Source organism: Podarcis raffonei, chromosome 5 (genome assembly GCF_027172205.1).
Source record: "Podarcis raffonei isolate rPodRaf1 chromosome 5, rPodRaf1.pri, whole genome shotgun sequence".
In the NCBI taxonomy this organism is placed as follows: Eukaryota; Metazoa; Chordata; class Lepidosauria; order Squamata; family Lacertidae; genus Podarcis; species Podarcis raffonei.
The window spans coordinates 99,947,851-99,971,691 of NC_070606.1; the positions used below are offsets into that span (position 1 = coordinate 99,947,851).

Sequence of the window (23,841 nt, forward strand, 5' to 3'; positions counted from 1 at the left end):
TTCCTCCTGCCACTCAGGCGCAAACGGCAGAGGGTATTTTATTCCACGCCACGGCCTTCCAAGCAAGGAACTGGGCAGACACCTCCTCTCCCGGTGCTTCCACAGGAAGAGAGAGTAGAGTTGCTGGAAACGTCATGCGGCATGTTGACATAGGCTTTAATCTGCTTTCAGTTGATTGCTGATTTCATTTTTCATCCTTTAACCATAGGTAAAAAGGTAAAGAGACCCCTGACCATTAGGTCCAGTCGCGACCGACTCTGGGGTTGCGGCGCTCATCTCACTTTATTGGCCAAGGGAGCTGGTGTACAGCTTCCGGGTCATGTGGCCAGCAGGACTAAGCCGCTTCTGGCGAACCAGAGCAGTGCACGGAAACGCCGTTTACCTTCCCGCCAGAGCAGTACCTATTTATCTACTTGCACTTTGACGTGCTTTTGAACTGCTAGGTTGGCAGGAGCTGGGACCGAGCAATGGGAGCTCACCCCTTCGCGGGGATTCAAACCGCCGACCTTCTGATCAGCAAGTCCTAGGCTCTGTGGTTTAACCCACAGTGCCACCCGCGTGCTTCCTTTAACCATACCAGCTGATAATTTTATAATGCTATTCCTTTGCAAACTGCTTTGGGGTATATTTTTCATTTGCCTATAACCAAGCGGTGTATAAAATTTCTCGGGTGGCACATGAGTGTGCGAGCAAAGCACTTGCAGGCCTGCATGGCATTGTCTTCTGTGGAGCGTAGGCACGTAGTCACCGTCTGGCTACCCCCACCCCCCGGAATCCATTTTAATTTAGCTCCTGATTAATACCCCGTTCATTCCCCAAAACCACAAAGTAGTCTAGGTTTGCAGCCTGCTCTACTGAGCGAGACGAGGAGGAACTTAATCAGTTACGTCTGCCCTGAGAAAGGGGCATTGTAAAACTTGTTTTCTTCTTGATGTTGATCGGATCTATTTATATCTCTCTCTCTCCTTCTCTCTCTGTCAAGGCTCAGTTTTCTACTGCATAGGTTGGTGGCGTCTCAGCCGCCGCTCTGATAACCAGGGAGATCAGGTCCTCTGAGGGACTGATTCCCCTCTACATTCACAGTTCTCTCCTTGGGAATTGCTTTAAAAATATCTGTGTATCCAAAGTGGAATCATGTTTCCAGCAAGGTCTGATTCACAAGCAGAGGCTGCAAGGTGGTGCCAAACCCTCCTTCTCTCCTTCCTTCCCCTTATCTCGTATTCAGAGGTATAGTGCTTTGGTGGCTGGAGGTTCCATTTTGCTGTGAAGGGTGAGCAGAAAAAACAGGCTATAGAAACCTCCTTGAGATCTTTCTAATAGGTGCTTGGGTCTAATAGGTAGGTGATTAAGATGGACCAGGCTTGTTTCCTCCTGCTCTGGAGGGTAGGACTCGAACTCATGGCTTCAAGTTACAAGACAGGAGATTCCGACTCAACATCAGGAAGGACTTTCTGACAGTGAGAGCTTTATGACATTGGAACAAACTCCCTCGGGAGGTGTGGACTCTCCTTCCTTGGAGGTTTGTAAACAGAGGTTGGGTGGCCATCTGCCATGGCTGCTTTAGCTGAGATTCCTGCATTGCAGCGGGTTGGACTAGATGACCTTTGGGTTTCCTTCCAACTGTACGATTGTTTGAGTCTATGATTGTATGGCAGACTGGTGGTGCTTGAGTCCCTGGGCTTTTTACAAGAGAGAGAGAGAGAGAGAGAGAGAGAGAGAGAGAGAGAGAGAGACTACCCAGTGGGATTTCCCTAAGTTTGCTTTTAAAACCACTGCCTGTAACTGCAAAATAACGGGCCAGAGATATTAGAAAGAAAGATCCTTTAGCTCAGAGTTTCCTGCAGAGGCAGCTGAACCTGAACCTGTTCGACAGTGGAATTTGCTGCCAAGGAGTGTGGTGGAGTCTCCTTCTTTGGAGGTCTTTAAGCAGAGGCTTGACAACCATATGTCAGGAGTGCTCTGATGGTGTTTCCTGCTTGGCAGGGGGTTGGACTCGATGGCCCTTGTGGTCTCTTCCAACTCTATGATTCTATGAAAGCTGCAAAGCGGCCTTACCTCTGCGGGGGACTGATTTGAGGTGCAGTCGCTCCGTATTTCCAGGATTACGCCCTGATATCATCTGTCGGAAACAGCCAACCAGCGTCAAGATCAGAAGTTCAGCGATGGCCTGGACCACTTCCCAAAATCCCCGTCTTCAGGGCTGCCAGTGGCTATTCTGTGTCCTGCAGGCAGGCAGGAGGGAGGGAGGGAGGGTGAGAAACTTTTGCAAAGAGAGAGACAGGAGAGATGCTTGGTTTGGGGAGAGTGACACTTTGCAAGGCTGATGCCGGGGGGGGGTTGCCACTGGACGGATCCCATTGGCCAGCCCCCCGGACGGCCCCACCCCTCTGCAAGTGTAAAAGAAACCTTCGGAAAACCCTATCTCCAAATGCCTCTTGACCCCATCACGCTTTGCCGGCTGACCTTATTATACGCCCAGAGATATTTATTTATTTGGCTTGGTTGACACCCAGAGAGGACACCCTGGGAGGAAATGACTTTTGAAGCTGCCCCATATCCTACCTTGCCATGCTGCCCTGACGCCTACCTCCAGCGGTGAGTCTCCTTCTTTCTTCTTCTTGTAAGCTTGCATTTGCTGTGCAATTTTTTTTTTAATCTCTTCTGCTATCAGATGGTGGCAGCTGGCTGGGCCAGGCTCCCTGCACGCCTGTCTGTGCTGTGTGTCTCCGAAGAAATATACCACTTGCTTCACGCTCTGCAAGGCTGATTATTATTTTTGGCCGCCCAGTTAGTTATTGTTCCATCGGAGGCAACCCTCTGTTTTGGCAGTAAATAAAGAGGGGAGGATAGGCAGAAAAGCCTGCCCGGAGGACAGATCGCTTGACAAGTGTCACGCGGAGTGACTGAAGACGAGAAAGGACCTTGGGTCCTGCCAGCAAAGTAAAAGAAATAATAATATATATATCTGTGTCAATCTGTATGTTGACATCTGCAGGAGACCCAGCGACGATGCAGCGAGCGAGTGTAGCTGAGTGTGTTCCTAGCTAAATAAATAGTTCCAGAATTCCATGTGCATTCCAGCATGTGCGTACACTCAGAGAGAGCATGCTGAGCATCTCATTCAGGGGAGAAAAAGGCAATCTTTGGATGCAAAGGAATGTGTGTGCATCAGAAAGATCAGGGCAGGTCCCAACATCCGAGATGCTTGAATGCTGTGGATAGTTCCTAAGAGCCTCAGGGTTGATGGGCTGCATCAGAACAGCCCCCAGGGTTAAACTACTATGAAACTAATGGAGCTTAACCTTCAGGGACCCTAATCCCAGAGGGACCCCAAGAGTGCCTTTTATCCACATTGCAGACCCTCCAAGAGTCCCCATTTTCCAGGGAGAGTCCCAGATTTAAAAAAGCTGTCCCAGTTTCTGATTTTTGCTCCTGGAATGCCCAGCTTTTCCTTAGGACATCCTTATTTCCACCAGAGAAATGATGGAGGGTCATGGCATTTAAAATTTTGGGTCTAATAGAACCAATCTGTGTCACATGACTCAAACTGATAACGTTTTTGTTGTATATTTCAACAAGCCCAAAGTTCGAGATGTTGTAAATGTAGGAAAATTCCTGGCATGGCCTGGTTTTGGGGTGTAAAACTGGCGCCGGGTGAATTTTGCTGAATTGACAGAGTAAGGGAAAACTCAGACGCGGGTGGCGCTAAACCACAGAGCCTAGGACTTGCCGATCAGCAGGGTAGCAGTTCAAATCCCCGCGACGGGGTGAGCTCCCATTGCTCGGTCCCTGCTCCTGCCAACCTAGCAGTTCGAAAGCATGTCAAGTGCAAGTAGAAAAATAGGTACCGCTCCGGTGGGAAGGTAAACGGCATTTCTGTTTCTGGTTCACCAGAAGCGGCTTAGTCATGTTGGCCACATGACCCAGAAGCTGTACGCCGGCTCCCTCGGCCAGTAAAGCGAGATGAGCACCATAACCCCAGAGTCAGTCACGACTGGACCTAATGGTCAGGGGTCCCTTTACCTTTAAGGGAAAACTCAGGTATATGGCAGCGCGATGGAAAAAGCAATGATGGGCGGAGAATCACTATTGGGGGGGGGCTTCCTAAAAAAGAAGATAACAGTGGTTACCTGGACCTCTTTGCTTGTAGTGAAGGAGCCCCCACAACAGTTCAAGCTTCAGGGCCCCCCCAAATGTAGGTCTGCCACCTCCCATCATCTGTGCAGAATTTTGTTTCCAAGGAGGAGTGGTTCACAAGCAGAGCATGCTAAACGCTGGTTATCCTTCTTCTCTCCTTTGTTTCACATATCTGGCATTCAGAGATATGTTGCATGGGTACCATTTTGCTCCAATGGCCATTGTCTGCATGCTCCACCTTGCCCGCTATCCTATTTTCAAACCATCTAGTCACCTCTGTCCCCCACATCTCGTGCCTGGGGGTTGCAGAAGTTAATGGCCCGCCGCTTGAACAATCGCTTGCTCAGCTTTCAGTGTTTTAGCTTAATCACATCAACACGAGGACAGTTGGATAGACATAGGCTTTGGTTTTGGCTTTTCCAGATGTTGTGATGGCTTTTCCAGGTTGTGGTGAGCTGGGAATGATGGAAGACACTTTGCACATGCTCAGAGGTGGCCATACTTATAATGACTGAAATTCCACTTACCTGGGAGGAAGCCCCATTGAATTCTGTGGGTTTTAGCTTTGAGTGCACGTGGCTAGGATTGCAGTCCCAATTATCCAGCCCTGGATTTGAACTAGGTCTCAGTTCCTAGTAAAGCACCTGCTTCTGGATTTATATATTGGTCCTTGCCATTTCTGACGGATGTCTGGTTGTGTCAAGCTCTCAGTTATTGGGTTCTGATTTGCTTGGAAATCTGATCTTCGGAGACTGTGGTTCAGTGTTTAAGCATTTGCGCTGCATGCAGAAGATCTCAGGTTCAGCCTCCGATGGCATCTCAAGGCACGGCTGGAAGACAGCCCTGCCTGAAATCTCAGAGAGCTGCTACCAGTCCATTTAGACAATACGGAGCTGATTTACTATAAGGCAGCTTCCAATGTTTGTTTTGACCCGGAAGGCATTCCTCCCCCAGTCTTATGTGTGCAGAGGCTGGGAAGCATGAGGAAGAAATGGACTCTGCATATGCTCAGAGGTGGGCTGTTCTGTGCTACCCTTGTTGCAAAGCTTTGGTCTGACATTGGGAGGGGGATATGGTTTGGGGACAAAATTTCCATGCAGAGCCAAGACGAGCTCTGCTATAGGGTTAATACTACTAAAGAAAGTCTGCCTCTGAGTATGTACAGTGTATATTCTTTTTTGCTATTTGGTATGTGGCATTTGGGACGCGGGTGGCGCTGTGGGTTAAACCACAGAGCCTAGGACTTGCCGATCAGAAGGTCGGCGGTTCGAATCTCTGTGACGGGGTGTTTCGGCTGTTTCGGCAAAATATCGAGAGCTGCTTGGTGTTCTTATTGCCTTTAGGGCTGCAGTTCTGTTCAGTGGTTGGCTCAGAGCCCAGGGATTGGTAGTGGGACAACGATGAGCGGTCACAGGCAGAAGAGGAGGCGACAGAGGTTGAAGAGGCAACAGGGTTTAGTGAGCGGGGAGAGTCTGTGGCAGAGAGAAGTCCGAAAGCAAGAGCTGGAGCTGATGCAGGAGAGGAGGGTCGCCAAGAGGCAGAGATGAGTCAAGCTGGTGAGGGAGCCAGGGGGTCTTCTGCTCCTGCTGCCACCAGATCCCCTCCCCACTGGCCTTCCAGAACCAGAAGAGGTATGAAGAGTGTGGAGCAAAGACAGACAAGGAGACAGTGCCTTAGATTGCTGGAGGAAGATCTTGGGGAGGAGGAGATTTATGCAGCTGTAGGAAGGCAGGGACATTTGGTCTCCACAACTGTCTCAAATGGGCAAGACCTATTGAGAAGGTTGTTGTGACTCGCCCGGCCAGACCTTGTTTCTGCTAATAAAGAGTTCCTGTACTCTATGTGATTTGTTACTGGTTGGCTCACTGATATCCACTCCCCAGCTGAAATTGCCACCCCCCACTGCCTTTGCCGGGACGTGGGTGGCACTGTGGGTTAAACCACAGAGCCTAGGACTTGCCGATCAGAAGGTCGGCGGTTCGAATCCCCACGACAGGGTGAGCTCCCATTGTTTGGTCCCTGCTCCTGCCAACCTAGCAGTTCGAAAGCACGTCAAAATGCAAGTAGATAAATAGGTACCACTCCGGCGGGAAGGTAAACGGCGTTTCCGTGCGCTGCTCTGGTTCGCCAGAAGTGGCTTAGTCATGCTGGCCACATGACCCGGAAGCTGTACGCCGGCTCCCTCGGCCAATAAAGCGAGATGAGCGCTGCAACCCCAGAGTCGCTCATGACTAGACCTAATGGTCAGGGGTCCCTTTACCTTTACCTATGTGGCATTAGTGAGCAGAGCTTCCCAGCTAGATAAAATGTGATGTTACAGCTGGATTTTGGAATTTCACCCATCCATGGCAAAGTCAGGTTTCCTTTCAAGACCTCTTGACCGACTGGTTTGCATTGCCTAAGAAATGGACTGAGGCTGAAATCCTAACCACGTTGACCCAGAAATAAGTCCTACTGAATTCAGAGGTGCTCGCTGCCAGGTTAGGTGGTGGACTCCCTTTCAGTGGAGGTTTTCAAGTAGAGGTTAGATGGTCATCTGTCCGGGATTCTTGAACTGTGATTCCTGCATTGCAGGGGGTTAGGCTAGATGACCCTTGGGGATCCCGTCCAACTCTATAATTCTGTGATTCTCAGTGTGGTTACGTCTGCAGTCTTGGGCACTTCATTGTGCCTGGGTCTCTTTCGTCGCTGGTGCAAATATCACAGGGCTATACAGACATATAGCATTTGACTGGGTAGGGTGGTCATGCTGCTTAAGGTAGATAGGAAGATTCAAGGTACCTGCACCAAATCTCTGTTGTCCATATGATATTATCCTCCAAATCTCTGTGTTTCCACACTTTCCCCTCCCTAAATCTGAGGTTTTTCCCATACGGTTTCTCCCTTTTGGAGTTCCTTTGCTCTGAAAATGTTGGGCTGAGAGAGGGGGAATTGTGGGAAGGCACTGATTTGGAGGAGAGCCAGTGTGGTGTAGTGGTTAGACTGGTGGACCAGGGTTCAAATCCTCCACTCCGCCATGAAGCTCTCTGGGTGACCTTGGGCCACTCACTGCCTCTCAGCCGAGCCTACCTCACAGGGTTGTTGTTTGGGGGATTAAACCACGTTTAGGGGGAGAAAACCACGTACGCCACCTTGAGCTCCTTGGGGAGAAAAGTGGAACAGAAATGCAATATAAATAAGATAAGATAAATACGGACAATGGAGAATTAATGGATGCACATAAAAAAGTGTAGGTGAGCCCCCTCTTTCTTTAGCTTAATGGGATTTATCCTTGAAGGGAGGTCTTCTTTAATCTTTGCTGTGTTCCTCTTCGCTGCCCCATTTGGCAGGCCTGTGCGGAAAGGAGAGGCCCAGCTCCATCTAGCAGGGAACTTGCAGCGTGAAATTGCAACCAGCGCTTGTACTTCAGCTGGCAAGGCTTGGGGAATGTGGAGTCCAGCCCAGGAAAGGGGTAGCACAGAGGAGAGAAGATGGGAGTAGAAGGCAGGTCTGTTTTCCTTCTGAAATAATCTACGCATCAGACGGTGCCTTACCAGCTTCTGGTTGTAAGGACATCTCAGCTAAGCCACTGCCCGACTGAAGGGGGCTCTCTGGGTTTGGACAGTGATGGGAAATGGAGAGGGGGGCAGTTGAGGTTCCTGCATCGCAGCGGGTTGGCCTAGATGACCCCTGGGATCCCTTCCAACGCTACAATTCTGTGATTCTGTGACATGTTACCGGGAGGCGGAATTATGTGCCTTCCCAGAAATGTCTCTTTCCCGTCCCTGAGACTTAAAGCAACCACAGCCAAGTCCACGATGGCTCTGTAATTGCGATCAAAGGCTCGATGCTCCCAGCTATGCAATTACACCCCCTGCCCCCCCCAGAGATTAGACAGGGGGAGGGTTGTTTGCAGAGCAGCCACTCCCATTTTGGAAATGACAGCCAGACGATGCTGGAACTCCGAGGTGTAGGGGCTCGGATTAAGGGCGGCTTTGAAATTGTTGCACCTGTTCCCTCTAAAACACGGCGCTTTCTGCTCCATCCCTCCCTGCCCCCAGCACCTTCGCCCAGTGCTAAAAGTCCTCAACACAAAACCACCATCAGCCGCGAACGTCTGTATTATTCTTCCCACTACATTGGTTGCTAAGTGGGTCGTGTGAAGAGGCCTGTAGAACCGCTGGCAGCAGGTGGCTCGAGTGAGCGAGCCTGGCTGCAGGGCAACAGAAAGGGGGAGCAGGCTCTGAGTTCAAGGCTTCCCTATTAGTATGTTATAGCTCTTAACAACTTGCGACCAGCATCCCTGTGAGATCGCCATCCCTGTCGGTGCCCTTTCGACCCCTTTGATCAGCAGAACTGGCAAAGTTACAGATACCACATAATGCCCCTTCCACATTTGTAAGAAATCAATATTTTAGGGCAACAGCACCTAAACTTTGGAACTCCCTGCCTATTGACATCAGGCATTCACTTTTGCTGCACTCTTTTCAGTGCTTCCTAAAAATATTTTGCCTACCCAGTCTACTGATTTTTTCAAAAAAAAGATTTTTAAAAAATTGTAATTTTTTTGTGTAATTCTGCTTATTGTTTGGGTTTCTTTAAAAACAAAAACAAAAAAACCCACACCACTTAGAGGATTGTTGTTTAGTCATTTAGTCGTGTCCGACTCTTCATGACCCCCTGGACCAGAGCATGCCAGGCACTCCTGTCTTCCACTGCCTCCCACAGTTTGGTCAAACTCATGCTGGTAGCTTTGAGAACCCTGTCCCACCATCTCGTCCTCTGTCATCCCCTTCTCCTTGTGCCCTCCATCTTTCCCAACATCGGGGTCTTTTCCAGGGAGTCTTCTCTTCTCATGAGGTGGCCAAAGTATTGGAGCCTCAGCTTCAGGATCTGTCCTTCCAGTGAGCACTCAGGGCTGATTTCCTTCAGAATGGAGAGGTTGGATCTTAAACAACTGTAAAATCATACAAACATAGAGTTCGGAAGGGATCCCAGTGGTCATCTAGTCCAACCCCCTGCAATGCAGGAATCTCAATGAAAGCATCCAGGACAGATAGTCATCCAACCTCTGGTTCAAAACTTCCGAAGAAGGAGAGTCAACACCAATCAATCAATCAGCCAGTCAGTCAGTCAATCAATCAATCAATCAATCAATGTATAGCCAATGTATGTACACAGCTTTGTCCCTATGTTCAGTGCAACATGTGAACAAGCCTGTGGGGTGCAATAATAATAATAATAATAATAATAATAATAATAATAATAATAAATAAAAAATAAATAAATTTACTATTTATACCCTGCCCATTATACCCTCCCCAGCCACTCTGGGAGGCTTCCAACCGAATATTAAAATACAATAGTCTATTAAACATTAAAAGCTTCCCTAAACAGGGCTGCCTTCAGATGTCTTCTAAAAGTTTGGTAGTTATTTTTCTCTTTGACATCTGACGGGAGGGCGTTCCACAGGGTGGGCACCACCACCAAGAAGGCCCTCTGCCTGGTTCCCTGTAACCTCACTTCTCACAGGGAGGGAACTGCCAGAAGGCCCTCGGAGCTGGACCTCAGTGTCCGGGCAGAACGATGGGGATGGAGACGCTCCTTCAAGTATACTGGGCTGAAGCCGTTTAGGAAAGACCAGAGTTTGAATCCTCCCTCACCCGGTGACCTTGGGCCGGTCTCTGACTCTCAGCCTCGCCTACCTCACAGGGTTGTTGTGATGATAAAATGGGGAGGGAAAGAAGCCATGTACGCCACCTGGAGCCCCCTGGAGGAAAGGTGTGGCGTGGATGCGATGAATGAAACACACAGATTCCCCCAGGCTCCAGCAGGCAGCCTGCAGCAGTCGGCACTGGGAAGAGCATTGCCCCCTCTTTCTGCTGCCTCACCCTGTTCTTCCTCCCTCCTTCCTCGCGGGGATCTCACCTGCCTCCTCTTTGAGCCATCCAGGGGGCTTTAGATGTTCTAAAGGAGATTTGGAAGGAGAATAGGCTCCTAAGCTGCTTGTCTGAGAGAAGCCCAGATCAAGTCTTTTAAAGGATTACACAGGAGCTGATTCCCCCATTACTGTTCTGGCTTCTTTTCTCCCCCCCCCCCCTCCAACAAAAACCACCCCCACCTAAGCCCTAAAGGGGGAGGCAAGCTAAATATTCCTGATCTTTCATGTGGTCCCTGCCTTGGAGAAAGCTGGGAATGGGACTTAAGGGCTCAATAGCCGGGTTCTTCAGATGTGCTTCGTGTTTGCGGGAAATGCTCTAAAATGGATTTCTCCCGTATCAGCCTACGGGTTCCTTCCTTAAAAGTGAAATTGCTGTGCCCAATTTGTACGCCTCTGCAGGATTTGGTGGGATTCTGTTTGTTTGTTTGTTTGTTTGTTTGTCAAAAAGCAACAACAGCAGGTTTCCCCATGGATCACCACAATTACGGCTCCAAGTGCCTTGGAAGTCAAACAGCTTAGTTTCTGAACATTTTGGCTCCCAAACATTGCAAACCCTAAAGCGAGTGTTCCGGTTTCTGAATGTTCTTTTGGAAGCCGCACGTCCGAAGGGTCTTCCGATTGGCTCCAGGAGCTTCCTGCAGCCAACAGAAGCCGCGCTTCGGAGGTCGAACGTTTTGGAAGTCGAACGGGCTTCTGGAACGGATTCCATTGGACTTCCAAGGTACGACTATATGTAAAGAGATGAGGTCTGCTTCACATGGAGAAGTTTGGAGCAAGGTAGCAAATTACCGATGGAGAGAAACAGGACTGGCATGAGATATTTGGATGGCTGAGGCAAAGGACAAGGTGGTCCTTGTGACAGCACAGCAGCAGGTCTGAGGGCTCAGGAGGAGAAGCCAGAGGGTGCCATTGCCAGCCCTGAGCATCTGTTATAGAATTGTAGAATTGTAGAGTTGGAAGGGACCCCCAAAAGTCATCTAGTCCAACCCCCTGTATTGCAGGAATCTCAGCTAAAGCATCCATCATCATCATCATAATTTTATTTATACCCCGCCCTCCCTGGCCAGAGCCGGGGTCAAGGCGGCTAACACCAGTAAAATTACATTTAAAAAAACCCAATTTAAAATACAGGTTAAAATGCAATTTAAAATGCAGCCTCATTTTAAAAGTAGCCCATAGATCAAAACCGTAAGGGGAGGGAAACATAAGGGTCAGACTGAGTCCAAACCAAGGGCCAGGCGGAACAGCTCTGTCTTGCAGGTCCTGTGGAAAGATGTCAAGTCCCGCAGGGCCCTAGTCTCTTGTGACAGAGCGTTCCACCAAGTTGGGGCCAGTACTGAAAAGGCCCTGGCCCTAGTTGAGACCAATCTAACCACCTTGAGACCTGGGACCTCCAAAATGTTGTCATTTGGGGACCTCTCCGCGGGGCATACCAGGAGAGGCGGCCCCATAGGTATGTGGGTCCTAGGCTGCATAGGCAGATGGCAGATAACCACCCAACCTCTGTTTACAAACCTCCAAGGAAGGAGAGTCTGCCACCGCCCGAAGGAGTTTGCTCTACTGTCGAACGACTCTTACCATCAGAAAGTTTCCCCTAACGTTTAGACGGAATCTCCTTTCTTGTAACCTGAATCCATTGGTTCAAGTCCTACCTGTCAAACGTCTGGACATTTCAGTTTATTTTAAAAGTGGGTGAACTCTTCCAGGTCACCTTGGATTCACTTGGAAATGATGAGAGGACTTCCACACAGGGAAAAATCAGAAAATTCAGATCCAGCAAAATTCAGCTCCAGCAAAATTCAGCTCAAGAAACAATGTTCAAGCTTTTAACTGCTGCTAAGATTATAATGGCTAAAAATTGGAGTGTATCTCCTACTATATCTGAATGGATGGGGGGGGAATGGGCCCAAATTAATTAGGATTAAGCTAATTTATTACAAAAGAATGCATATAAATCAGCCTAACAGGTTTATGGGGAATGGATGCTTTTTGTAATAGTTTGAACATGATCTGTGATAACGTCCAAACATAGGCTGTTTTCAACCTGCTCTGTGGTATTTCTTTATGCTTTTTATTATTGGTTTATTTTGTCTATAAATTAATTAATATCAGGAGATATCAGAATCTTTTTTGGAGATGAATAATAATATTCATCTTCAGTCTTGTGAACCTCCCTGAGCCCTTGTGGGTACAGGGCGGTATATAAATTTGAATAATAATAATAAGGTCATGGAAAGCAAATAATTGGCTAGCAATGGGTCCCTTCCAACTCTATAATTCTATTATTCTATAGTGAAATGCCTGTGTAGGCTTGCCTAAAGGGAAAGAAATCTTTTAGCAGGCATCAAAAGCAGTACAATGAAGATGTCTGCCCGAAGAGCAGGACCTGCGAAACTAAAATATTGATTTCTCGCAAGAGCAGAACAAAATCTATGTGGCACTTGTGAAGGAGCTGGTTTTGCAGTCAAAGCGGTCTGGTGAGCCCGGAGGAGAAAGGTGACCTTCCTTTAGTTACCTCCCTTTGGTCTTGGGCGTCCGAGGGCTTTGAACTCCGATAAAAGCACAGCGCAGCACCAGTGCGAATCCTGACGGGGGTTGTTTTTATTATGTTTTCAAGAGCCTCCTCGATTTCACGCCTGGGTTGCGTGGTCACAATCCCACTCCTCTGAGGCTAGCCTTCTAAATTTGAGCTCCCTGTCATTTCGTCCAGGAGGCGTCAGTTTCTGCGACAGCCTTTCTCTCTCTATCTGAGATGGGGGGGGTTCCCTTTTTAATTCCCTCTCCCCCCCCCTCAGGGAATGATGTCACCTCGGCTGGCTGTCACTCTTGATTCTCTCACCGCTCCTGAATCTGGGGAATGTCTGCCTTGCCTGACCTGTGAGAGCAACCCTTCGGCACCTGCTCTCTCCAAAGCACTGCAACCCTTAGTACATTCATACCTCGGGTTACAGACGCTTCAGGTTGTGCGTTTTTGGGTTATGGCCGCGCCGAAACCTGGAAGTACCGGAACCGGTTACTTCTGGGTTTTGATGCTCTTGCATGCACAGAAGCACTAAATTGTGCTTTGCACATGTGCAGAAGCACCGAATCACAACCCGCACGTGCGCAGACGTGGCACTGCGGGTTGCGGATGCTGCAGGTAGCGAACGTGCATCCCGCACGGATCACGTTCGCAACCTGAGCATCCACTGTATTCTCACCAGGCTGACCATCTCCAGGACCTTGAGATTTGTTGCAAGGGGGGATGGGGGGAGAAATAGAGACATGGGCCTGTCATGGTGCCCCATGATATTCTTATAAAGAAGCTGGTAAAATGCGGTCTTGACTATGCTACCACTCAGTGGATTTGTAACTGGCTGACTGACCGAACCCAAAGGGTGCTCATCAGTGGTTCCTCTTCATCCTGGAGAAGAGTGACTAGTGGGGTGCCACAGGGTTCTGTCTTGGGCCCGGTCTTATTCAACATCTTTATCAACGACTTGGATGATGGACTCAAGGGCATCCTGATCAAATTTGCAGATGACATCAAACTGGGAGGGGTGGCTAACACCCCAGAGGACAGGATCACACTTCAAAACAACCTTGACAGATTAGAGAACTGGGCCAAAACAAACAAGATGAATTTTAACAGGGAGAAATGTAAAGTATTGCACTTGGGCAAAAAAAATGAGAGGCACAAATACAAGATGGGTGACACCTGGCTTGAGAGCAGTACATGTGAAAAGGATCTAGGAGTCTTGGTTGACCACAAACTTGACATGAGCCAACAGTGTGACGCGGCAGCTAAAAAAGCCAATGCAATTCTGGGCTGCATCAATAGGAGTATAGCATCTAGATCAAGGGAAGTAATAGTGCCACTGTATTCTGCTCTGGTCAGACCTCACCTGGAGTACTGTGTCCAGTTCTGGGCACCACAGTTCAAGAAGGACACTGACAAACTGGAACGTGTCCAGAGGAGGGCAACCAAAATGGTCAAAGGCCTGGAAACGATGCCTTATGAGGAACGGCTAAGGGAGCTGGGCATGTTTAGCCTGGAGAAGAGGAGGTTAAGGGGTGATATGATAGCCATGTTCAAATATATAAAAGGATGTCACATAGAGGAGGGAGAAAGGTTGTTTTCTGCTGCTCCAGAGAAGCGGACACGGAGCAATGGATCCAAACTACAAGAAAGAAGATTCCACCTAAACATGAGGAAGAACTTCCTGACAGTAAGATCTGTTCGACAGTGGAATTTGCTGCCAAGGAGTGTGGTGGAGTCTCCTTCTTTGGAGGTCTTTAAGCAGAGGCTTGACAACCATATGTCAGGAGTGCTCTGATGGTGTTTCCTGCTTGGCAGGGGGTTGGACTCGATGGCCCTTGTGGTCTCTTCCAACTCTATGATTCTATGATACTATGAATGTTTTGATATCAGCCTGATGTCGGCGCTTTTTGGCAAGGTCCCGACTCCTGGGCCTGACCCCAGCCAATTGGAAAGGTCCAGTCAGTGACTCCTGTAAGAGGTAGTTATTATGCATTTGATCCTGGTGTTGTGCCATGCCTGCAAGGCAGGCCACAGACCCATCTCTACATCTGGATAAATGACAGGACATTATGGTGGCCATATTTCGAAAAGCTGGAGGAGACTCTTGAGAGTCCAATGGACTGCAAGAAGATCAAACCTCTCCATTCTGAAGGAAATCAGCCCTGAGTGCTCACTGGAAGGACAGATCCTGAAGCTGAGGCTCCAAGACTTTGACCACCTCATGAGAAGAGAAGACTCCCTGGAAAAGACCCTGATGTTGGGAAAGATGGAGGGCACAAGGAGAAGGGGACTACGGAGGACGAGATGGTGGGACAGTGTTCTGGAAGCTACCAGCCTGAGTTTGACCAAACTGCGGGAGGCAGTGGAAGACAGGAGGGCCTGGCGTGCTCTGGTCCAGGGGGTCACGAAGAGGCGGACAGCACTAAACAACTAAACAACAACAATTTCAAAAAGCAAAAACCAGGACACAAAAGTTGCAGTTTCTGAGCTATTTTGAGCTATTTTTTAGGGCAATCAGCAAAAACAAAACCGCTGACATGACGTTTTGTGTGTCCGGATTCTGCTGGACATTTTCCCCATTTCCGCCCAGATGTATGGCAACCTTATGGGATATATATGATATAAATAGGATAAAGGGCCTTATGGGTCATTTCTCTCCCTTTTTTTCTTTTCTCCCTTGCTTTTCTCTCTTTTGATTTTTAAAATATTCTTGTTCTGTATACTAGTTTGACTCTTATCGTATTTTATGCTGAAAAGTATCAATAGAAATCTTTAAAGGACCTGCAAGGAAGGCGCCTGCAATTTGCTCTGATCCAGCAAAAGGAGAGGAAATAAATGCACACAGAGAGATGCTTTTTTCTGAACTGGAGATGGTCTAGAGCATGGGTGTCAAACACAAGGCCCGCGGGCCGAATCCGGCCCGCCAGACCTCATCATGTGGCCCGTGTAGCGCCGGCCGTTCTACACAGGAAACCTCCACTTTACATGCATTCAGGAAACCTCCACTTGTTTTTATATTGAGCGCATGCCATCCTACAGATACAACCGGCCCTTTGAGGGTGACCAAACTGCTGATGCGGCCCCCCGATGAATTTGAGTTTGACACCCCTGGTCTAGAGGAATGGCTAGAGTCTTCTATGGCCGTAGTTCATCCATAGGCTGTGAGCCATATCCCCTCCAGGGGTTTTGTATTCCCCAAGTCCCACCCCTGTCCGTGTGTGTGTGAATATATATATTTCCAATTTCTTTTTGGCCATCGCCTCCTTGGTTCCATTATTATTCACCAAATTTAACAGTGAATCATTTTTTAAAAAATGGTTTAAAATAGTTTAGAGTAGATGATGGGAAAGACTTTGGAGAGGCAGTCTTAAAAACAGCATATCTTACCATGGCCACTATGCCATTTTGAACATGCTCACTTTTGGCACATGCCCACCACCTGGCGAGGGTTGGCGGGGGGAGGAAGGGGGCCCTCAGCCGGAAAAGGCTTAGCCACCCTCTTCTCTAGATGGATGGGAGTCTAGCATCAGGTTAAATCCCACTGGCTTGCTCAGAATTTGGGGGGAACTAATCGGATGTCTCCAAAGTTTTGGAATTTGGGAACCTGTTTATGTACTCTTTATCTGTGCCTGCTGCTATAAAAAGGTAAAGGGACCCCTGACCATTAGGTCCAGTCGTGACCGACTCTGGGGTTGCGGCGCTCATCTCACTTTATTGGCCAAGGGAGCTGGCATACAGCTTCCGGGTCAAATGGCCAGTATGACTAAGCAGCTTCTGGCGAACCAGAGCAGTGCACAGAAATGCTGTTTACCTTCCCACTGGAGCGGTACCTATTTATCTACTTGCACTTTGATGTGCTTTAGAACTGCTAGGTTGGCAGGAGCTGGGACCGAGCAACAGGAGCTCAGCCCGTTGCGGGGATTCGACCTGCCAACCTTCTGATTGGCAAGTCCTAGGCTCTGTGGTTTTGGGGACGCGGGTGGCGCTGTGGGTAAAACCTCAGCGCCTAGGACTTGCCGATCGCATGGTCGGTGGTTCGAATCCCCACGGCAGGGTGCGCTCCCACTGCTCGGTCCCAGTGCCTGCCAACCTAGCAGTTCGAAAGCACCCCCGGGTGCAAGTAGATAAATAGGGACCGCTTACCAGCGGGAAGGTAAACGGCGTTTCCGTGTGCGGCTCTGGCTTGCCAGAGTAGCTTCGTCACGCTGGCCACGTGACCCGGAAGTGTCTGCGGAAAGCGCTGGCTCCCGGCCTCTAGAGTGAGATGAGCGCACAACCCTAGAGCCTGTCAAGACTGGCCCGTACGGGCAGGGGTACCTTTACTTTACCTTTAGGCTCTGTGGTTTAACCCACAGCGCCACCCGTGTCCCATCTGCTGCTATATTGTGTCCTAATTTTTGAAACTAGCACTTTATTCATTGCCTATATATTTGCTCCAGCATTTGTTGAGTTGAAGGCTGGCTTAGAAGCATGATGAGAAATAAATACTGGTCAGTTATGTTCCATGTCCCCTTGCAAAAGATGTCCTGCTAAGTCAAACCAAAGGCCCGCCTCAGCCTTTGGCATCTTGGCACCTCCAGGTGCTGCTGAACTACAACTCCCACCAGTACCAGGCAGTGTGGGGCAGCTGCCATCACTTGCTTTAACTCCAAATTATCAATGCAGGATATCAGTTTATTGGAATCTCAGCGTATCGTCTCCAATACAGATCAGAGTCCAGGTATTTGAGATGCAGTTGCAAATTGCAAATACGTGCTTCAGAATTTCTCCCTGGCAAATGTGCTTCGCTTCTTGGGGTATGTTGCAAAGCAGACCAGGGGGAAAAAAGAAAAAGAAAATTACAAACTACCAGACAGAAGAATGTAAAGTATTGCACAAGGGGACCATTTTGCAAGTTTGATATTTGAAGTTCAGAATTCATGTTCTGGTGCCAAGACTCTGCTGACAAATTGAGTCGCCTTAAACACAGTCAGAAAGAGAGATCCCCTCAAAGTGAAAGCCTGGCACACACAAAATCCACTCACCATTTAAAAGAAATATAGATTTTTTAAAATAAAAAAAAGGTTCACACTTCGAGGTGCAGATTCCCCATGCAAACCGCAGCAACTCTTCTCTACCCCGCTAGACACACACACAAATGCATTCAGAAACAGATATCAGAATACCCTCCAGCACAAACTATTCTCCATTTGCCAGGGACAGTCCCTGTAACATCACACTCAGGGTTTGTGGGTTTGGGGGATGCCCTGTTAAAATGTTTCCATTCCTCAAGTTTCAGCCCTTTCCCAGGGTCTTTAGAAGCTAAGACTGTGCCTGCGAATCTGCACCCCTTTCCCTGGGAGTAAGCGCCACTGAGCTCAATGGGGCTTTCTTCCAAGAAGAACTATACAGGATTACACTGCAAATTTTCCCATGCATGTGAACTTGCCGCTTTCAAACCAGGGCCTCTTTTGGACAGAGTTGTCTTGGCAACTGTATTCTGAGTTCTGGTAACTTCCAGATTAGATTACTGCGATGCGCTCCCCGTGGGGCTGCTCTCAAAGACGACCCGGATACTTCAGTTGGTCCAAAACTGCAGCAGTCGGATCACAGGCTGGGGTTCAACTAAGACCTCATGGAACCCTTGCTTGAAAAAAGCAGGCTTTAGATAATAAAAAGACAGGCTAATAAAAAGAACAAACATCAGGAGAGGAGGGTTGGGAAGCCAAGAAGAAACTCTGAATGTTAAAAAAAGGTATATGATGCTGAATACTTCGAAATATTGTTGGAGACTTAACAAAAGTGATGTGGGGAAAAGGAAGAAAAACGCTGCACTGGTTGCTTGTTTGTTTTTGAGCCCAATTCAAGGTGGCCTCGGTCCAGTATACCTGAAGGAGCGTCTCCACCCCCATCGTTCTGCCCGGACACTGAGGTCCAGCTCTGAGGGCCTTCTGGCGGTTCCCTCACTGCGAGAAGGGAACCAGGCAGAGGGCCTTCTCGGTGGTGGCACCTGCCCTATGGAACGGCCTCCCACCAGATGTCAAAGAGAAGAACAACCAGCAGACTTTTAGAAGACATCTGAAGGCAGCCCTGTTTAGGGAAGCTTTTAATGTTTGATGTGTTACTGTATTTTAATATTTGGTTGGAAGCCGCCCAGAGTGGCTGGGGAAGCCCAGCCAGATGGGCGGGGTATCAATAATAAATTATTATTATTATTATTATTATTATTATTATTATTATTATTATTATTAAGGTTGTCAGATTGATGTTTGAAGCACTCAATGACAGGCCCCAAATATCTGAAAGATTTCCTAGAGACCCTCTCAGGTGCTGAGATCCACAGAGGAGACCCTCCAACCTCAGCGGCTCGGGGTGATGGTGATGCGGAGCAGTGGCGGAGTTAAGGGGTGTGGGATGTGTGTGTGCAGTCCGCCCCAGGTGTCATCACTGAGGGGAGGGTGACAAAAAGAGGTTTTTTGTGTGTTTTTTAAAGGGCTCACAAACCTTTTTAGGAGTGACGTGATGGCTTAGGCATCTGCAGGTTCTGCGCTGCCTAAAACGGCAGCGTGGGACTTGCGTCTACCTACTGCCTCTCCCTCAGCCTCCCTACAGCTGAGGGGGAGGTGGCGGAGAGGCTCCAAGTGTCAGAGAGACTCGCTCCGCCCCCATGGGTGGATTGCCCGGCCCCTGGCTGCAGGACACGCCCCCACGCCAGGCACCCGAGCGGCAGGGCCTGCTCTGCGGTGGCTCCTAATCTGTGGGCCTCCCTCTGCACAGATGTATGCCTGGTGCCTGCATTGTCCAGCTTTCGGAGGATGTCGAAGACGCAGCTCTTTTGACAACTTAAATGCATATTGTTCAGTCTCTGGGATTGAAAGCTGTTTAAAAGTGATTTTAATTATGTGATTTAAAGGTTGTAACCTGCCTTGGGGCCTGAGGGGTGGGTAAGTAACAATAACATTTATTCTTTGCAGTTATATGCTACCTTTCTCCTCAAAGAGCTCAAGGTTCTCCTCTCCCTCTGCATTTAATCCTCAGAACAACAACCCTTTGAGGTAGCTTAGGCTGAGAGGGAGTGACTGCCCCCCCAGGTCACTCAGTGGCTGAGTGGGGAGATTCGAACCCTGATCTCCCAGGTCATAGTCCGACATGCTGAGCAGTCCCTTCATGTCACCTGCCCCGAATCTTCAAACTTTTGCTTCCATGGGATTTCCAAGAGTTCAAATACAAGAGCGCTCTCCCTTCCTGGGGATTCTAGCAACGGAAAAGATTGAAATTGAAAACGTCGTCGTTGTCCCCCATGCCATTACTGCAATTATTGCAAGTCCCTTTGTCGATGGGAGAGCAGAATGCAAATACTAAATCAAATTAAAATTTGTTTCCTCCCAGGGCAGATATGGGAGGGTGTTCTCCCAGCCTGCTTTTAAGTCCCTGACTCGGTTGTCCCGGGTGGCGATAGGATGGCGGAGTCAGGGGGATGTGGGGAATAAATGGGACCCTGCAGAATTAGGGGAATTCCAGATGACAGGATGCCTTGCTTGAAACTGGTTGGCCCATCCAGAAAAATCCTCTCCCTCCCTCCCTCCTTCTCCCCTCGCACAGCTGCGCGCTCCATTTCATAGCCTGGCTGCTGTCTACAAATCACCCGCGTGTTAAAATGCGGCAGAGGGGAATTCCAGCACACTGGGCGCTGCCAAGACCCTCAAGCTCTGACGTGCCTTCGCCCCCCCTTCCCCACCCCCTGTCAGGGGCTAAAAATACAGGGACAGAGTCCAGGGCCTGGCTGGCAATCGTGGCCAAATGGACACCACCATCTCCCTAAGCAGCTTTCCTGACCCTCGTTCCGCCTGGAGCATCAATGGAACAAGAGGCCAGCTTCAAACTGGGAGCAGTGCTGTGCAGTGGTTAGAATAATAATAATAATAATAATAATAATAATAATAATAATAATTTATTTATACCCCACCCATAATTTATTTATACCCCACCCATCTGGCTGTTTTCCCCCCAGCCACTCTGGGCGGCTCCCAACAGAATATTAAAAAACACGATAAAACAGAATGTTGGGACTCAGACCTGGGAGAGAGAACCGGGTTCGAGTCCCTGCTTGGCCTCAAAGCTCTCACTGGGTGGCCTTGGGCCAGTCATCTCTCAGCATAACCTACATAGCTGTCAACCGTCCCTTATTTGGCGGGAAACTCCCTTATCCCAGCGCCGTGTCCTGCTGCTGTCCCTTATTGATGATGTCCCTTAAATTTCCCGGGTTTCATGCTTGCCCGGCTCGGGAGGGAAGCAGCAGCTCAAGGTCGTCTGCCGCGAGAGAGAGCGTGCACACGAGACGTGTGGCGGCAGGCGGGCAAGCAGCCCCTCTCTTGCGAGACTTCTGCTGCACTGCCAGGGGAAGCCGGAGGCGGTGGCGGCGGCTGAGGAGATGGCATGAAGGAGGAGGAAGAGGAGGGGATGGGGAGGGACGTAGAAGGGCGGTGCTTCAGCGGCTGCCACGGCGCCACAACCACCTCATGCCAGGCTCGCGGGCGGCGTGGGCGAGAGTCTCTCTCCTTCCCTCCCTCTTTCTCTGGCCAGGAAGGGCCGATGGAACTCCTTGCGCCAGGACGACGGCAGCCCCGACGTGCTGCTTAGCATCCCCTCCAACCAGTGCAGCATCTTAATGTAGTGATTTCCCCCTCTGCACCCCTTTCATAACTCTATTTTTATAAATCATTTGTCCATCCATAGTTCAAATTTTTACTACAGGTTTTCTGTCAATCCTACCAATGTATGCAACTCTTTACAATAGCTTTTCAAATTAATTATAAACTTTCCCCATTCTTTATTAAAGAGGTCCTCTTCCTGGTTTCTAATTCTGCCTGTAAGCTTTGCCATCTCGACGTCGTTCATCAGTTTTGTCTGCCACTCTTCTTTGGTCGGAGTTGTAGACCCTTAGGATCATTTAGTCCAACCCCCTGCAAAACACAGTCAGTCGCAGAAAAAAAATTGGCTCCATCAGTGGCGGATTTCTGTATAAGCTAAGCCAAAATCCCTTATTTTGGCTGCTGATCCCTTATTTTCGAGGCTGCTGGTCCCTTATTTTCAAATCTGTAAGTTGACAGCTATGCTAACCTACCTCGTAGGGTTCTTGTGGGGGTTGAATGAGGAAGGTAGAAAAATGCAATAAATAATCATTACAACCATTTTGCCCAGGGGTGTGGTCCTGAAGGCTTCAGAAATCCTGTGGCTGAGCTGCTCAAACCGCAGCTAGCAAGCAGGGACTTTGATCGCTCTCCCCAAGTCTGCAGCCTCTAACTGGGGTGCGAGGAACAGCCATAGAATGATGGAATTGTTGAGCTGGAAGAGACCCTGGGGGTCATCTAGTCCAACCCCTGCAATGCAGGAATCTCAGCTGAAGAATCCAGGACAGGTGGCCATCCAGCCCCTGCTTAAAAACCTACAAGGAAGGAAAGTCCACCACCTCCCAAGGCAGTCCAGTTCTTACTGTCAAGAAGTTCTTCCTGACGTTGAGTCAGAATCTCCTTTGTAACTTGAAGCCCTTGGTTCAAGTCCTGCCCTATTGCTATCCTACCTATAACCCAGTACTGGCATTGCCAACTGCAGTCCTGCCAACACAGAACTCTTTTGCAATCTTCTTCTCTTCTTTGGCGATCCCTTGTAGCCAAGTAAGACAGTCTTCCATAAACAAGGTTTTAAAAGTAAGTCTGTAAGTGACTGCAGAGGCCAATTCTGGATCCACACATCCTTCCACAGTGGGGACACTGGTTTCTGGGCAAACGTTGATCACGGTGAGGGTTTGCCAAGCGTGTCTTCCTCTTAGCGCATTTCTCCCTTGTGTCCTGAGTTCGAGTGTCCTCAAAGGCCATGACTCCTTTGGTAAAGGCTGTTCTCCAACTGGAGCGCTCGCAGGCCAGTGTTTCCCAATTGTTGGTGCTTACACTACATTTCTTTAGATTTGCCTTGAGAGAGTCTTTAAACCCTTTTTGTTGACCGCCAGCATTACGCTTTCCATTTTTAAGTTTGAAATAGAGTAGTTGCTTTGGATGACGATCATCAGGCATCCGCACAACATGACCAGTCCAACGAAGTTGATGTTGGAGAATCATTGCTTCAGCACTGGTGATCTTTGCTTCTTCCAGTACACTGGTATTAGTTCGCCTGTCTTCACAAGTGATGTGTAAAAAAATTCAGAGACACTATTGATGGAAACTTTTGAGGAGTTGGAGATGGTGTTTCTAAGTGGTCCATGTTTCACAAGCATACAGTAAAATTGGTAGTACAATACCTCTGTAAACAAGCATTTTGGTTTCCCTGCGAATGTCCCGGTCCTCAAACACTCTGCACTTCGATTGGGAGAAAGCTCGCAGAGCTCAGGCGGTGCTGGATTTCGGCATCAGTGTCGGCCCTTGTGGAAAGATAACTGCCCAGACAGGAGAAGTGATCGACATTTTCCAGCATTACACCATTGAGTTGGATTTGTGGCGCTGCGGAGGGGTTATTTTGTACTTGTTGGTGCAGCACGCCTGCCAACACAGAACTCTTTTGCAATAAAATGATACAGTCACAAAGACTAGTATGTTGTGTTCCGATTTCATAAACCTATAGATCTGCATAACTGGCAATATGTTCAGATTGGGATCCCTTCCAACTCCTGGGAGTCAACTCCTAGGGGCCGAGGGATCTTTGCCCCCACCCCAAAATAAAATATTTGAGGGGGCCAGGAACACCCCCAAGTTGATGGACATTGCATTTCAAATTGGTCAGGTGACCGATTATGTGTGGAAGGAGCCAGTTTTGTATACTCTGACACCCCCCCCCCCCAGAGCGGAGTTTGGGCGAGGAAGCTAACGGGAAATTCTAAGTCTGCAAACACTTTAAATGAATTTGGTATATGTAAATAAACTCCAATGGAAGAGATGACAAAACGTGAAGGCAGTAAATCTATTGCCCCAGCAAGTAGATAGGAAAGTCCGTTTAGTAAGTTTATTTCCATTATACATGTGGAAAAACTGAGGTCAGTTTATAAATGGTTGCATCTGGGGTTTTTTTTTGGGGGGGTAGAAAAGGAAGCAAGGCATTTTACATATTTTTAAGCAGCTGTTTAGACAAGGTTTGTTTGCTGTTTAATAATAATAATAATAATAATAATAATAATAATAATAATATATTTATTTATTTCTTATTTATACGTCACCTATCTGGCTGGGTTTCCCCAGCCACTCTGGGCTGCTTCCAACAAAATATTCAATATCCCTCCTTCCCTCTGTGGGTCCTT

General features: G+C 48.6%; 1 protein-coding gene across 5 annotated transcripts in view; it reads left to right on the forward strand.

Moving 5' to 3' along the window:
• The first annotated feature begins 2,417 nt into the window (after positions 1-2,417).
• Positions 2,418-23,841, forward strand: part of TP63 (tumor protein p63) — a 152,046-nt gene continuing 130,622 nt past the window's right edge. The window contains exon 1 of one of the 5 annotated variants that reach the window (XM_053390858.1): positions 2,418-2,595. In XM_053390858.1, the coding sequence (XP_053246833.1) occupies positions 2,534-2,595 (62 nt within the window). In that variant the 5' untranslated portion in view covers positions 2,418-2,533. The remainder of the gene's footprint in view (positions 2,596-23,841) is intronic. The other 4 variants (XM_053390854.1, XM_053390853.1, XM_053390856.1 and 1 more) reach the window with 4 other exon arrangements.